The sequence below is a fragment of the Thermobia domestica genome, chromosome 7 (genome assembly GCF_964235325.1).
Source record: "Thermobia domestica chromosome 7, izTheDome1.hap1.1, whole genome shotgun sequence".
Taxonomy (NCBI): Eukaryota; Metazoa; Arthropoda; class Insecta; order Zygentoma; family Lepismatidae; genus Thermobia; species Thermobia domestica.
The window spans coordinates 149,543,283-149,559,592 of NC_137460.1; the positions used below are offsets into that span (position 1 = coordinate 149,543,283).

General features: G+C 34.4%; 1 protein-coding gene across 1 annotated transcript in view; it reads left to right on the plus strand.

Moving 5' to 3' along the window:
• sl (small wing phospholipase C gamma 1) overlaps nt 1-16,310 on the plus strand; it is a 269,208-nt gene that overhangs the window by 71,572 nt on the left and 181,326 nt on the right. Inside the window, exons 3-5 of the mRNA XM_081765407.1 lie at nt 3,614-3,763; nt 7,128-7,266; nt 11,796-11,958. Of these exons, the coding sequence (XP_081621533.1) occupies nt 3,614-3,763; nt 7,128-7,266; nt 11,796-11,958 (452 nt within the window). The remainder of the gene's footprint in view (nt 1-3,613; nt 3,764-7,127; nt 7,267-11,795; nt 11,959-16,310) is intronic.

A 16,310-nucleotide genomic window follows, 5' to 3' on the forward strand; every position in this document is an offset into this window, starting at 1 on the left:
GTTAATAATGTCGGAGAGAATGGACCATTTATAAATAAATAAATAAATAAATAAATAAAACTTGTGTGCAACTTACAGAAAATAATTCTCCCTTCAAGAAAAACTGCAATTAATATGGTCCACCCCAGTCGATACCATTGGCGAAAGAACAGGTATGGGTTGGTATGTACTTTTTGTGACTTGTGTAGTAATATAATGTTGTGTGTACCTAAATTTTTGTTTGTTTTTCACGTGTCTAGTGTTTAGTAAATTTCAAACTTTATACTAATATTTGTGTTTAATAATTTTTAAGCACTGTCTCTTGTGAGCTAGTAAATGTCAACAATATACTAATAATTATTTCGTGGATCTGAATCATGTATATACCGGTACGTACAATTTCGACCCATTTAATGCCATATCAAAACCAATGAACATTAGTTATTTGGTCTCACTTACCGGTTTCAAAGTTTGTATATAATCTGTTAGCAGTCATTGTTTCTAAAGAAGAAACTTTTTCTCTTATACAAACAAAATTTTAATTTTGTGTCCCTACTAACATACAGATACATATATTTGCAACTCCAGTATGGCTAGGACAAAGTTGAAAGATGTATATGGTGGAGGGTGACTACAGTTTATAGATTTATCATGTGTAATACAATAAATCAGATTTCGCTCTTGCCCCTTGGTTGTTTATAAAGAGAGTCGATGGTTTTCATATATACTATTGACAGCGATAAATCAAGCTGGAGTTCGTTCAAATAATTAGACGATTTTAAATTAAACATTAATTACTAGTTGATAGAATGATACGCATATCTATTAACAGTAAGTCAAAGTTCTCATACCTTAAAGCATTCCAAAGACAACAAAATCAGTGAACGGTTTGGAGGCACTCGCCACCTGTGTTTCTGAGTATCTAGAGAACTTGTTGCTACATAAAAGACATGATCGGATAAGCATCTAGTCCGGTAATATGATTTCCTCCTCTTTCTAATTTATAGGCAATGGAAAGTCCTTGATAGGTACTTTTACGTAAGATCACAAATAACAAACACTCAATTTGTATGCTGCGCTAACATTTGACAATCGTGAACTCAGAATCATTCACCAAACTGATGGTGAAGCAATATATGCCGATGGCAGTTTTTTAACTTGAAACATTTCCACACATTCAAGAGGTACTTGTGTAATAAAACTAATGAATAAAAACAATGAATTTACTGTTTTTCTTCAACATTTAAGTATTCACTTACAGAAATATAGAATTCAAAATTATAATTGTTCAAATAGTTGAATTTTACAAAACAGTAACAAATTCATAGTTTTTATTCATTAATTCTTTTTTTACACAGGAAATACTTCTTAAATGTGTGTAAATGTTTCCAAATTAAAAAAAAAAAAAAAAAAAAAAAACTACCGACGTATATTACATCATCATCAGTTTGCTGAGTGATTCACTGTTCTTAATCAATAGTTACTACAGGATCGTAAATTGAGTGTTTATTTGTGACCTTACGTAGAAGTACCTATCAAGGACTACTTTTCATTACCTATAAATTAGGTAATGGAGGAAATTTTACTACTGCACTAAAAGCTAATCCTCCATCACTTTTATTTTATTAAGTGTACGAGCAGAGAATTTCACTCATCATGTCTTTCATCTAGCACCAGCAAGCTGTTGTTTAGACACACTTGCGTCGAAGAAGAGGCCAAAAGTACGTAAGCTTAATAGTTTGATTCAGTTATGGGGCCGCGGTGGCTCAGTGGTAGAGCGTTCACCTCTGGTGCGTGGGGTCATTGCTTCGATTCTAGCTCGCGCCAAGTGAACTTTGTGGTGGATAAACGCCGTGTGTGGGGGTTTTCTCGGGTTCTTCCGTTTCCTCCAACTTTATTCATTCCACCATTCTATTCATTTCTCATCATAGCCGTGTTCTGTAGCGTAGCCAGCATAACCATAGGGCGTAAAACTGAAAGATTTCATTTCATTTTTAGATTCAATTATTATTCAGTTTAATTTCTTTTATCGTCTTGAATTCTGTCGAGGAATTTGAAGCTTAAAATATATAAAACAATAATCATGCCTTTTCTGTATGTGAAACATGACCGCTTACTCTTAAGAAAGAACGCAGATTAAAAGTATTTGAGAATAAAATCCTGAGACGAATATTCGGACCCAAGAGGAACAGGAATGGGGAATGGCGGAAACTTCATAACGAGGAACTGCATAATTTATACCGTTTACCAAACATTAGGGTAATCAAGTCTTAGAGGTTCAGGTGGACAGGTCATATAACCAGATTTGAAGAAAGTTTGAATGCTTTCAAAGTTTTAACTGAACATCCAATCGAAAAACAACCATTAAGAAGACCTAGGTGCAAATGGGAGGACAATATTAAGATAATCTCGCAGAAATAGAAATACAAAGTAGAAACTGGATCCAGTTGTCTAAGGATAGAAATTAATGGAGAGCTTCTGTGAATGCGGCATTGAACTTCAGGGTTCCATAGGCCATAGAGTTTGTTAGTTAATAATTAGATAAAGTGAAGTAAAGTACTTTGAACCAATGAACAATAGTAACTCTTTGATAGGTCCAATTTGGACATTAGATTGGTTGACATAGATCTTGTCATACCTAGGCAATGACCTAGGTAATCTGATGAACTGAATACATCAGTTTTCTCTAAATTTGTTTCGTAATCAGGATTTTTTTTTAAAAATCAGACTCTTCTGTTCTTACCTAAAATTACCATTAAATGTATAAAAGCCAACTGCCAAAGTTGATGATTATTGTGTAAGTAATTTCAAACATAAAATAAGGAATTTGATTAAAAAAAAAAAAAAAAAAAAAACCTACATTTTAGGTAGATACGATAACTAGAGTAGGGTTGTACAGGTGAATGTGTGTGTGGAATCAAAAATGAGATCGCCTCTTGAAACATAGAAGGAGTAGCGTAAACGGTAAAATAAATAAATAAATAAATAAATAAATAAAAATAAATACATAAATAAATAAAATAAAGAAAAACTCCAATCTCTAATTAAATCTGAATGGAAAAGAATGAGATAAATAGTAACACTTAGGGTTACTTTGTATAGATCTCCATCCATATCGCTAATTGACTGCTGAAAAATGGTACTCTTGAAGCTTGGTGCATCACTAGGTTTTACAAAGTTCATTGGACTCATTCAAAATTCATTGGTGAATCACATTCCGATGAAAAACAGACTGGTGAAATTAAGTCCAATAGTACAGATATTTAAGTTTTAGCAATCTGATGTTACTCAGTAGAGATACGTTGGAGACTCTGCTGGCTGGTTGGTTGGTGATTTCCGATAACTGCTAATCGACGTCTGATAACCTACTGTTCTCGGTAGGTTACAGACCAATTCCATCTGGAGGCACTTTCGGTACTTACTTTCTGGATGTAGGGACACGAGTGACATATTATTGCGTATTAATATCGTACATAATCTAGTGCTAATGAGAACATTTTTGCTGAGTATATTACTCTTTACAAATATATCTTGCTATATATAAATGTCAAATTATTAAGAGAATTTTGGAAACATTTAATGCGTGTGCTTATGAATAATAATATCTTCCTTTAATGCTTGATTTATTTTTCAGTGGATCTGAGAGAAGTGAAGGAAGTTCGTGTTGGCAAAAATTCTAAAGATTTTGACAGATGGCCTGACGAAATAAAAAAGGTGGATAGTTCCAGATGCTTTGTCGTTTTGTATGGAATGGAATTCAGACTGAAGACCTTGTCTATAGCAAGTAATTATCTCTTTTTTCGTAAAGTAGTAATTTATTTTGTATTGCAATACTTGGCTATTGTAGAATTTTGTTTCAAATTTTGCAACAAATTGTGATTATAGATGCGTTGATACTGTACTCAACAATTACTAGAGAAAAAAGGTTTGATTTAATATACGTATATCAAATAACTTGCAGTTATTTTACAATGTAATCTCTGACAATAAAGTTCGGTGATTGAAGTCTCTGCTCGACCTGGCAACACTGGCGCAACGAAACACTGCACACGAGTAGCGCCATCTGCCGCCATTGGGAACCCACCGTTGTTCAGTTTTGAGTCAACTGTTGTTTGTGTAAGACGCATTATACCAAGTGAGTGTTAGTGTGTCCGGTTCCAAACTGATAACAGTAAAATGAACGAACAAAGGATCAATTTGAAGTTATGTTTTAAGCTTGGCAAGACAATTTCTAGCCCAAAAGGGAGTGATGCAAATTGACCATCCACCGTACTCGCCAGATCTGAATCATCCCGACTTCTTCCTGTACCCCATGCCTCAAACTCGCGTTGGAAAGAAAGAGATTTGATGATATTCCAGACATCCAACGAAACGTGACGAGGCTCCTGAGCACCATCCCGAAAGAAGACTTCTCAAAAAGTTTCCAGAACATGTACAGCCGTGCTCAGCGTTGTATAGCTACGGGAGGGGACTACTTCGAAGGACAGTAAGGTAAGTTTCATTCATGTTGTTTCTACTTTCTATTTACGCGATCATTCACAGAACTTTATTGTCAGAGGTTGTATAATTGTAACACTTGGACTTACTCGTTTGGAAACACTGTCATTTGAGGAGTTATGTAGGAAAATTAAATATCCAAGGCGTGTTCAAAAAGAAACTGAACTTAATACATAAATAATAATGATACTCATTCCTTAAAATCCCTCTCTCCTTCCCTATACACATAGTGCCTTTATCGTTTCTTCCGTTTCCGGAATGGCCTGAAAGTTCTCATAGCGATTTTTCCTCGATATACTGTACAGATGGCCAATTTATAACGTACATCAAGCAGGGACAAATTAAAGAGTTACACTTAGGGACCATTTTATCCTTCCATTCCAGTGGTGAGACAACGGTTCGCCAATTGTACGCAAGTCATACAATTGAATGTAATTATTGTGTATGAAATCTTCATTTTTTTAAAAAAATTGATCCGATACCAAACGGCATTCATTACCTTCAAAATGGATTTAGTAATCAATAGGTTAGTGAAACATACACGCGAGATAAATCCGGCCCGCGGACCATTTGGCCATCGGTAGTCTAAAGTATACTACATTTAAGGGTTGATTTCAGTTTAAGGAATAGGAAGAAGTTGGCTGATGACAAATCTGGGGAGTTGGTCGTTTATAGGACAACATGTTTGTCCTTGGCAGGAAGTAAGGAGTGGACAAGTGCAGTATGTTGATAAACGTTTCAGGATTTGTTCTGTCACATCTCTGGCTGCTTTGCTATCCACGTTTTCTTATAACGTAAACAAACAGTAGAATGCTGCATTGACTGTGAAACCATGCGACATAGACTTCAAATGAACGATACTTTGCCAGTCAGAAATCATAATTTGAATATGTTATTTTTTTATTTTTTTTTAATTTTTATTTTTTATTTTTTTTAAATATTCTCTTCCATATCCACCCACGTTTCGTCACCAGTGATCACTAGTACTAGAAATTTGGGTCAACACTCATTCTGTGTAATAGTTTGAAACATGTCACGGTCCTCTTTTGTTTAACTGTTAACAGACGTTGTACAAACGTAGCGGCAACATGTTACACCTGCAGTTTGCATGTCAAAATCACAGTCAAGTCATGTGAAACTCATCTTCCCATTTCATACTATGTTGCAAGCTGGTGGAGGTGTTGAATGTTTCTCCTGGTGCCTTCCTCACATGTTCGTTCGTACATCTTAATAGCCGCCTTGGGTGTTTCAATGTTTTATTTATTGCTCATTCGTGCTGCTGCTTGAAGGAATTCATGACAGTTTTTAAATTTATTAAATTACCGTTGTACTGCCTACTCGTGTACCACAATCGCACCGAATGCGTAGTGTGTTTCTCTTCCTGTTTCACTAGTATTTGGTTCAAGTTTAAACTAGTAAATCATGGAGGCCGAGAAAGACGGGAAGTGTATAGTCTAAAATTTTAGGGTATGTACGGACTAGTATAATATATGGGTTTTATTTCTGTTTCTTCTGTGGGTTACATGGCAGCTCAGTGATAGAGAAGTAAGTTTAGATGCGCTCAGGTTCGTTACTTTCAGTCAGAATTATTGTAAGACATTTTTTTAAAATATAGATTAATAGCGTATCCCAAATCTTCCTCCTTGGTCGCCTCATTAGAATGCACTTTCTGCGTATATTTTCCATAACCTACCCATTTTAGAAGCTCAGTTTTGTTACTTGTATGATATTCGGTAATGCGTCTCTATTATTTTGAAGTTTTCTATTAACTTTTTAAGTTCGCACGTCTTTTCGTCACTTTTTGCATCAAATATTTTTCTTCCAAATTAAGTCTCCAAAAGCTCTCTACCTGTGTTTCTTTCCGCGACGTAGAGCTCATCTTTCACATTCATGGAGCATAACAGCTAAAATCACAGTTTAAATACTTTTAGTTCTATTATATTCCTTAATAAACCTAAGGTTTATATAACAATATTTGATTAAATTGTAGAGAGAGTACGTAAGTTTTTTTCTCATTTACGTCTTGGAAGTAAGGATGCATTGAGATGGAATCCAATCGTAGTTGTATAGTCCAGATCATTCATAAATCTTAAAAACCTTTGGCGTTATCCAGTTAATACTAACTGCACCCTGTGTGTCTATGTGGAAGACATGGGGAGAGGTAATGGTGGCTCATGGATAGCTCGGGACTCCAGATCATGTGAGTTTGTGGTAGACAACATGGTCTTCGTGTTTTTTGAGTTCTTTTTCTATCACATTTTTATCCTTCTTATTACACCAAATCTTCCATAACGATTCACTTCACTTTTCGTAATCACCCATCCCTTCCAACGTGTAGGGCATTGCCGACATGTTAAATTAGATATTTCACTTTATTTCATAGATTTTTCCGTGTGTTGTAGCGTTAATTTTTCATTTTTGAAATAAATACTTAGTTATTAGTACACGCACGTAAAAATGTATATGTTGCATATATATGAAATACCCGTGCTACACACCTGAATAAATAACAAGCATGCTTCAGTTGAGAATATTTTGTACATATTAGTCAGTATTCTGTTACAAACAGTTTAACATTTTAAGTCAATAAGTCGAGGATTATTCTCACGCTTTAAACTCTACCCATATATATGTGATCTTGTTTGTTGCAGCATTGGCAGAGAAGGAATGCGATTATTGGGTAAGATGTTTGCAGTATTTAGTACATGACACATTGGTATCGCCCTACCAACTGCAAGTAGAACGATGGCTGCGGAAGGAATTCTATGCTATGGAAAGTTTAAGGGAAACGTAAGTTTAAATTAAATTATTCTTGGTTACAAAGTAGTTGTGTCCGTTATTTTGTAATTAATTCCACAAATATATGTTGTAAAAAATAATGTAATAAATGGTTTAGAAAAGAACTGAAATCAATGCTTATTTAAATGTACATAAACGCAGAGAACTTGACAATATCGAAGTGTTTAATAAATCATTCAGCTGATGTAGAGGCTGGCTTAGTGCGATAGTAAAGATGTTTCAGGCCCATCGTACAAGGTGTCCGAAAAGGAATACATCGCCTTCAAAAGAATATTCTCGGACCTCCTAATATGACATCAGAATCCTTTGTATACCAAAAGCAAGGTAATATATCGAAGTTTTTAAACTACCCTACAAAAATTCAATATGACTTCCTTCGTGATACAGCAGATATCTAGTCGATAGTCCGTTTCCTTCTATACTCTAATCGACGTGTCTTTTGTAACGGCAGCAAAGGTTTCTGTGATCCGCTCTCACAGATCCATCACATCTCTAGCCAATGGTGGGACAAAGATGCGGTCTTTGACAAAGTCCTATAAAGAGAAGTCGCATGGCGTCATGTCTGGAGACCTCAGAGGCCATCTCAACTCGCTTCATCATCAGGATCAGTGCGACCTATCCAGCGCTGTTGATGTTCATTCAGATACCCTGTCACGTCATTATGGAAGTAAGGTTGGATCTCCATGCTGTTGGAAAATGAAATTTCCAACTCCTCTTCAAGTTGTGGTATCAATCATATCTGGAGCGTTCCAGGATACGAGTGTCCCGTGACAGTTCTTTGTGCAAAGAAAAATGGCCCATAAAGCTCCGCTCTGCACATGGCAGCGTTGGAAAATCTCTGATTAAATATTCTATATTTTATTTTCTGTTAGATTTTTACAATTCATTAGTAATTGGAAAACTATTTCATAATAACATTAGACAGAGGGAGAGAAAAGCTATTGAGGGAAACATTGCTTCAGCACAAGGGCGTGAAATTTCTTCTTCTGAATAAGAACGGACCGAGTATGTTGGTATATACCTTAACCCTCTGTATAATTTGAGAATTCTGAATCCAGTGGCACTATTTTCAATCACATCCGTCCATGGACTCACGAGAAAAATTACCTCAAAGTTGGGATATTTGAAATGACGCTTCTGCCAATGATAAAAGTTCCCATGCTTGGATATATTTCTATTTGCACATTGTTTATTAATTTATGGACGCCTAATCTAATGGAACTATTTTTAGACATATCCATCCGTTGAATCACGAGAAAAATGACCTCAAAGTTTGGAGTTTTGAACTATCACTTATTAGTAAAAGTTCCCACGTTCGGACAGATTTCTAATTACACTTTGTATACTAATTTGAGGACGCTGAATGAAATGGAAATGTTTTTAAACATACACGTTCATGAAGTTCCTTTAATTAAAAAACTCAAATCCAGGATATAAATAAATATAAATATTCCAACTTTGAGGTCATTTTTCTCGTGATCTTAGGGGGCGGATATGTTTAGGAAATAGTTTCGTTGAATTCAGCATCCTCAAATTAGTTTAGCAAGCTAAATTGAAGATTTAGCCAAGCGTTGGCACTTCTTCAAAAGGGATGGGAATGGCGAATGGCAGAAAGTTCATAACGAGGAACCGCACAGTTTATACCGATCACCAAAAAGGTTATGAAGTCTAGGAAGCTCAGGTGGGCAGGTCATGTAGCCAGAATGGAAGAAAGTAGGAACGCTTTAAAGTTTTAACTGAAAATTCAATCGGAAAATGATCATTAAGAACACCTAGACGCAAATGGGAGGACAACAGAGGATCTCACAGAAATAGGAATACAAAGTAGAAACTGGGCCCAGTTTGCTAAGGGCAGAAGTCAGTGGAGAGCTTTTGTGAATGCGGCATTGAATCTCCGGGTTCCATAGGCCATAGATTTAGTTGGTACTTTTTACTAGTGACACGATCGTTAGTTCTTTCTATTATGATTTATTTTATTTTATTTATATTTTTTACGAGCTTCAGTACTAAAATACGCACATATAATGTGCAACAGTAGCATGTGTGTAATAAAAATAATGTAAGTACATACACTTGTACTAAGTGATTATAAGGTAATATACTGGGTATAAATATACCTGATCAAGTTGTAATTCCTATCTTAAGAAGTCGGAGAAGGTACTAAAAGGTTTTAAAGTAGAAAAAAAAAAAAAAAAAAAAAAAAAACATTTAATAAAGTTTGTCGTTATGACGTACATGCAAATTAATGGGTAAGTGGTTATTCAGTTAAGTAATTATTTGCGTTTGGAATTTTCGCGAATTCGCTGAAGAATGAAAGATAAACGTACAGGATAGCACATTAAATTTTCTCGTTCCCACTTCTTAAATGTTGTAGTTATTACGGAAGTCTTTATTTACGAAATATAAACAAAATTATAATAGCCATTTTTGAAAGCCTTGTATACGAAATATAAACAAAATTATAATAGCCATTTTTGAAAACCTTGCATCGCAGAAAACTCAACCCAAGAGCAAACTGCTACTTGTGAATATTTTCATGAGAAATTATTCATGCCATATTGTAGGGTTATTAGAGAAATATTTATTTATGAAATATGACAAAATCAGCTGAACAGTTTGATAAAATTGCGTGGAAAAATTCATTCCCCGAGAGTAAACTACCATATTAACGTACTAATATTTATAAAAGAGGGAATGCCTGTGTAGTGTGTCATGAGTTATTATTTTCCCACTATTCCTTTTGTCGAACACAAGAAGAAGAAAGCAAGAAACAATAAAAAATATAATATAAATTTAGAAACTACTTTAAGAAGAAAACAAAAAGTGCACAAGGGCAGGACAGGAAGGGAGAAACGTATGGCTAGAGGAAGAAAAAATCGAAGACGTTAAGATGTTCCCATATTTAGGAAATCTAATATCCTCAGATGGAAGAAAAGACGTTAGTTCCAGAGTAGTGCAGGCTAAACAAGCATTCAATAGGAAAAGAGGACTACTAACATCAAGAAATGTGTCGCTGGACGTTCGAAAACGATTTATTAAAATAGATTCTGGTGTGGAGAGTGGCGCTTTACGGATCAGAGACGTAAGGATTGAGAACAGCTGCAACATCCAAGCTGGTAGCATTTGAAATGTGGTGTCGGCGCAGAATGCTGCGCATATCATGGACCGAAAGGAAAAGGAACGAAGACGTACTAAAGGAAGCAAATGAAGGACGACAGATTGTGAAGATAATGGGAAAAGGAAGAAACAGCATGCTTGGCCATCTTATACGATACTCTGATTATATCACCGTGTTGATAGAGGGAAAGGCAGAAGGAAAACTAGGCAGAGGAAGACCAAGGATAGAATATCTAGATGCAGTTACGAAGAAGAGACCTTATCAAAGTATAAAACAGCTTTCCTAAGGGAGAGAAAAGTTAAAATTTCCATGTTGCTCACCAAGCTATGGTTGAGGTGTGGAGTTAGAGTTAATTTGGCCATAACTAGTTGGACGTTTACCAACTGGAAGACAAGAACTGATTGACTTATAACGCAGAGACTATTCCTTTATACGAGGGTTGCACTGAAAGCGTCGGGAAAATGATAGAACGCAAGAACATTGAAATACAGCAGTTCTTTGTTGCTTTTCAGAGTACTCCCCCTGTGCAGCAATGCATTGTTTCATGTGATAGAACCACATCTTGAAACAGTTATGTCACTCCGAAGTTGGTACCTGTGAAACATGCAGTTTGTATGCCTCGATGGCTTCTCGAGTGCAAAAGCGCTTCTCACGCAACACGTTTCTGATTGTTCTGAACAAAAAGAAATCATTGGGGGGTAAATCAGGGGAATAAGCCGGATGTGTCATGACCAACATTTTCTGATCCAGAAAATCACTCGTGACAGCTACTATGTGAGAGTGGCGTTGTTGTGATGCAGAATGATTCGACGGTTGGGATTGGATTGTATGCTTAATATTCAGTACTTCTGGTAGACATATGGCTGTGTACCATTCTGCCTTGACTATTCTACGATTCTCCAGTGGGACAGTTGCAGTATGACCTGATTTACCAAAATATGATGCGATCATTTGTTTGGAGACACTATGTGCACGAAAAACTTTGGGGTTTAAGTTCATCGTGGAACACACACACAGCAGCTGGTCGCTGTGTTTCCGGTACGAATGAATAAATCCACGTTTCATCACCTGTTACGATGTTAAACCAATGTGAGGGTAACACATTTATGTAAACCGTTTCGAAGATGTCAAAAGAAACCGTGTAGAGGATTATCAAATTGAGGTAACACATTTATTTAAACCGTTTTGAAGATATTATCAAAAGAAACTGTGTAGGAGATTATCAAATTGTGCTGGCTACTATTATCTTACTCGTGTGTTCATACTAATAAGAAAATGAATACCGAAGTTTGTGTTTGTATTGAAATATGCAAATAATAATAGGTTATTATTTGGTAATGCATGTGAAATATTTAAATAACAATAGCTTGTTAGTACATAAAATGAATGGACATTATTTCAGGGTGACGTTGAAAGATTTGAAAGCCTTTCTTCCCCGAATTAACTGCAAATTACCAACAAGCAAGCTGAGGGAACTGTTTCAGGAAGTAGATACAAGGAAAAGGATGGAACTGAGTTTTGATGAATTCGAAACATTCTATCATAAACTCATGTTCGACGAAAGTGTAAGTTCTTGTTATTTATTAGTTACTGCAAGAAGGTTTTTAAGTTTACAGAAATTCAAAAAAATAAATTTTGAGAAATGCAAGATGCAAGTTACGGCACCAATGTATTTAAAAATGAGCTGTTACTAAGGCTTCAGATATATTCTTAATTCACGAAAGTATGTATTATTATTATTTCATTAGATAAGAACATTTAGCTGGATGAAAGGATTTTTATAAGATTCTTCGTTCATGAACGTTTGATTGATATTAACTTAAAAAAAAAAAAAAAAAAAAAAAAAAGCCGCATTTAAAGCGATCGTGGGCTGTAGCAAAGACAAAAATTCTGCTACATTTTCAATTAATAGTTTCCTATTGGAATAATTGCCAATGAAAAATAGGTTACTTGTGTTAATGTAACTACAACGAATTATTTATAATATTAATGTTACGCGTGTGAATTACTTGCAATATTAAGATAAAATGAGTCTTATCGGGCGCAGCACTAAAGTTATGTAGCATCAAAATTGAGTATATTGATTAAATTGTAATTTCTGTGAACTCTGCTTATCTTAGTAACTTAAGTAGCGTGTAGTATCGTTATCAGGCCTTGCTTAGCTATTCACTGAAACAATCCGTTATTGATTTCACGAAGGTAGTATTTAATAATAACACATTATATTGGAAGAAGATAGAAAAATGTGATTGCTTAAATGGTGGGAATCTTAACCGTAATTTGTGGCTGGTGAATAATTCTTCACCGTAGCTTGCAGGCTATTAGTTGTGTGTGTTTGTTTCTTATTCCGCGAGTCTCTTCTAACTAAGACGTCTGGCACTTATTTTAGAGAGAGACTGCATTATCTATGAATATTTTTCCGATTTAAATGGGCAGTATCTACAAATGATAAATCTCAGTTTCAAACATTATCATGTCTTTGGAGAAGGAGTGATATTAAAACACACGATAATCTGATCTCTGTATTTCTCTCCCAAGATTTCTGTGTTTCCACGATATTATTTCATATTGTTATGTAAAAGCCAAATATGATAATTTACTTTACTGTTAACAGCATTTGGCTTTTAGTAGTCGGATAGATGTTAACATTATTTTATTCTTTATCAGCATACAATGCATCACAGCGGAGATTGTATTATTAACCACAGTCACATATCATCTGGGCTGATTGTTACTTAATTGTTACTGTATTATTATTATTACTACTATTATTATTATTATTATTATTATTATTATTATTATTATTATTATTATTATTATTATTATTATTATTATTATTATTATTATAATTATTATTATTATTATATCGATGATTATAGGCCTACTTCATTAAATGTTATTCCTATTTTTTTTTTTTAATGTACAATTACTTGTATAGCACTGTCTTTGATTAGTTGGATACTAATCAACATGGGTTATAAATGGTAAATCAGTTATTACAACCGTAGTAAGTTTTATGGAAAGACTACTTTGTGTTATTCGATCTGGTGGCCAAACCGATGTTATTTACTTTGATTTTGCAAAAGCATTTGATAAACTGCCTCACATTTGTTAATAAGTAAGCTGTACAAGTACAAATGATCAAATCACATAATAAAATGGCTAGATTCATATTTAAGTAACAGGAGATTTACTATAATGGCTATACTTCCTCTATTTATAACGTAACATCTTGAGTGCCTCAGAGTTCTAACCTGACCCCTTGCTATTCTTTATATAAATGATTTACCTGATAAGTTAACGATTTGATGCTGATCAGTGTTCGAAGTGGAAAAAAAGCAGAGACGGTATGTTTAATTACGATTTTGACTCAACATACCGGCTATCTAAATGTTGAAATACAGTGAGGGTATATTGCCTAAAAGATTACATTTCTATTTACATAATGATTGAAAACCATTTGATAACTTCTCTAGTAACGGGAAAAGGTGGGTGGATATGGAGAGACTTTAATTCCCCGCCAACAACTTTCTGAAAAAAAAAAAAAAATTCAAAAATCCCCTTATGTTGTATTATAGAGACTTATACACGAAAATGCTCAATAACTAAATGAGGATATTAACAATTTCCTATGGGAAAACTCCCGGTCTCCCTACTCGACTGTGGAGTATTCCAAAGCCCCGGATGGTCCGTCTCCAACAGCAGAATACCCTTAAATTCGCCCATGCTCAAGACACGACATATAACATTAATGGAAGAAAACACATACACATATATTTAAAAAAAAAAATCTATATGGCAAATCAAAATATAAACTAGGTAATTTCTTTGAAGGCACTTCATTTTAAAAACAAAAGGTAGGAAAAAGATACCGTAACAAAAATGTCGGTGTTGTCAACTTAGAAATTATTTCTACATACGAAATAAAATCTTTTTACGTGCAAAGCTATTCGTCAGTTACTATGTATATAAATGGATTTATTAAAGGCCTTTGGCATTTACTTTCCAGTTTTAATCATTGAAAAACCAGAGACGGTATGCCTTCATCACTGAAAAAGCAGAGGTGGCATGGCATACCACCGCATATCGCCTTACTTCGAACACTGATGCTGATCCTATTAAAATCTTTACGGGAATTAATACTATGCAATCAAGTTACGTTGCAAGAAAACAATAATATATTAACTTAATGGTCACAATAATTTCCTATCTTTGAATATTGCTAAAACTCAAGGTATAACTTTTTCCCGGAAAACTAATCTTGTGTCTTGTAAATATATAATAGCGTAATCAGGAAGTTGAATTTGGAACTTAACGTTAAGGATCTCGGAATAATATTAGATAGCAAATTATTATTTCAAAAAAACATTTACAGGTAATCAATCACATCTAAAGTTAGAAAAAGTTAGCAATGTTAAAATGGTGTTGCCGTGATTTTTCAAATATTAATACTTGAAAAATTCTCTACACATATAATGTGCACTCTCATTTGGAATATGATACGGTGATTTGAAACAGTTATTTTATCTGAAACGAATATTATCGAGTCTATTCAGAATAACTTCCTATCCTGGTTTCAATGGAATTTCAAAGATACGAAGTTGATTAATGAACTGCATCTTTTGTCTTTAGTCTATAGGCAAATATGTTTACGATCTTGATCTGTTTTATATAATATTCACCATGGAGGCTTCTTTATTGATGATTTTGTTTCCATAAGAACTCTTTACCGTGAAACTAGAAATTTTGTTCCTTTTGTCTTTAAAACTTCTAGCCTGAAATTGTCTATTTATAAAACCATTGATACTACAAGTAAGTTCTATTCTAGATATTTTCCAAACGAAATTTGTTAAAAGTTCGTTCCAAACTTATTCAAGTTATTAAAGACCCTTTAATGTTACCTATTCAACTTAATGTAGTACCATTTGGGTTTTTTTTTTTCTTTGTAAGGGTTGTTAGTTTTTCTTCCAACCATCTTTTTCTTCTTTTTTCTTCCATCTTTTTTTCTTGTCCTTTTCTTTTTGCATGATCGGATACTGCATGATCTTGTTTTATGTTAGTTTATGCGAGGTTTTATTTATGATGTGTTATATATTCTGTGACATTATAGTATGAGTTTGGTTGCATGTGTGATGTACCTGCTGCCTGGGCGCACCTGTGGCGGTGCATGTTTGCTGCCTAATAAATAAATAAATAAATAAATAAATAAATAAATAAATAAATATTATTAAAAGCTAGATCATATTTGTGTATTGTGACAAATGTGCGAGAGGAAAATATTTAGTAACTATTCGGTAATTAATGTCTAATGAACAGTTTATTCTTCAAATCTTATAAGACACTTTGAGCTGTAAAGAAAAGTACTACAAACAGTAATTTTGTATAAATATCTTACGTAACCTTCTGTAGTTGGATATTTACCTTGCAGTTGAAAGGGTACAATATCACGCCTATCTGGACGCTTTATAGCTCTTTCTCTGTTCTTATTTTTTCTTTTTCTTCTTACTTCTTTGGCTTTCTATGTGGTGAGGCATTTAGCGGAAAGGCTTATAATGAACTTTTTAATATGCGGAATTGTTTCCGCTATTTTCAATATATACAGGGTGAATAAACATTAAGAAAAAAAAAAACTGAGAATGATAGAAGCATGCGGTTTGCGGCAAATAATAGGATTTTTTTCTATTATTTTTTTAATACCTGATTTAGAGAATTTCCACATGTGCTCCATTACTTGCCCTCAGGACAACCATGCGATGTCACATCCGAAACTTGCGTGTCGGGGACAGTCTTCTTAACGCATGGACAATCTGCACCTTATATGCGTATAACTTCAAGTGTTTGTGTAAAATTTTTAACACAGTTGACTTCGAGATGTCCAGTTCACGTAACTCGCAACACAAGGATTTCCGTGGGCTTT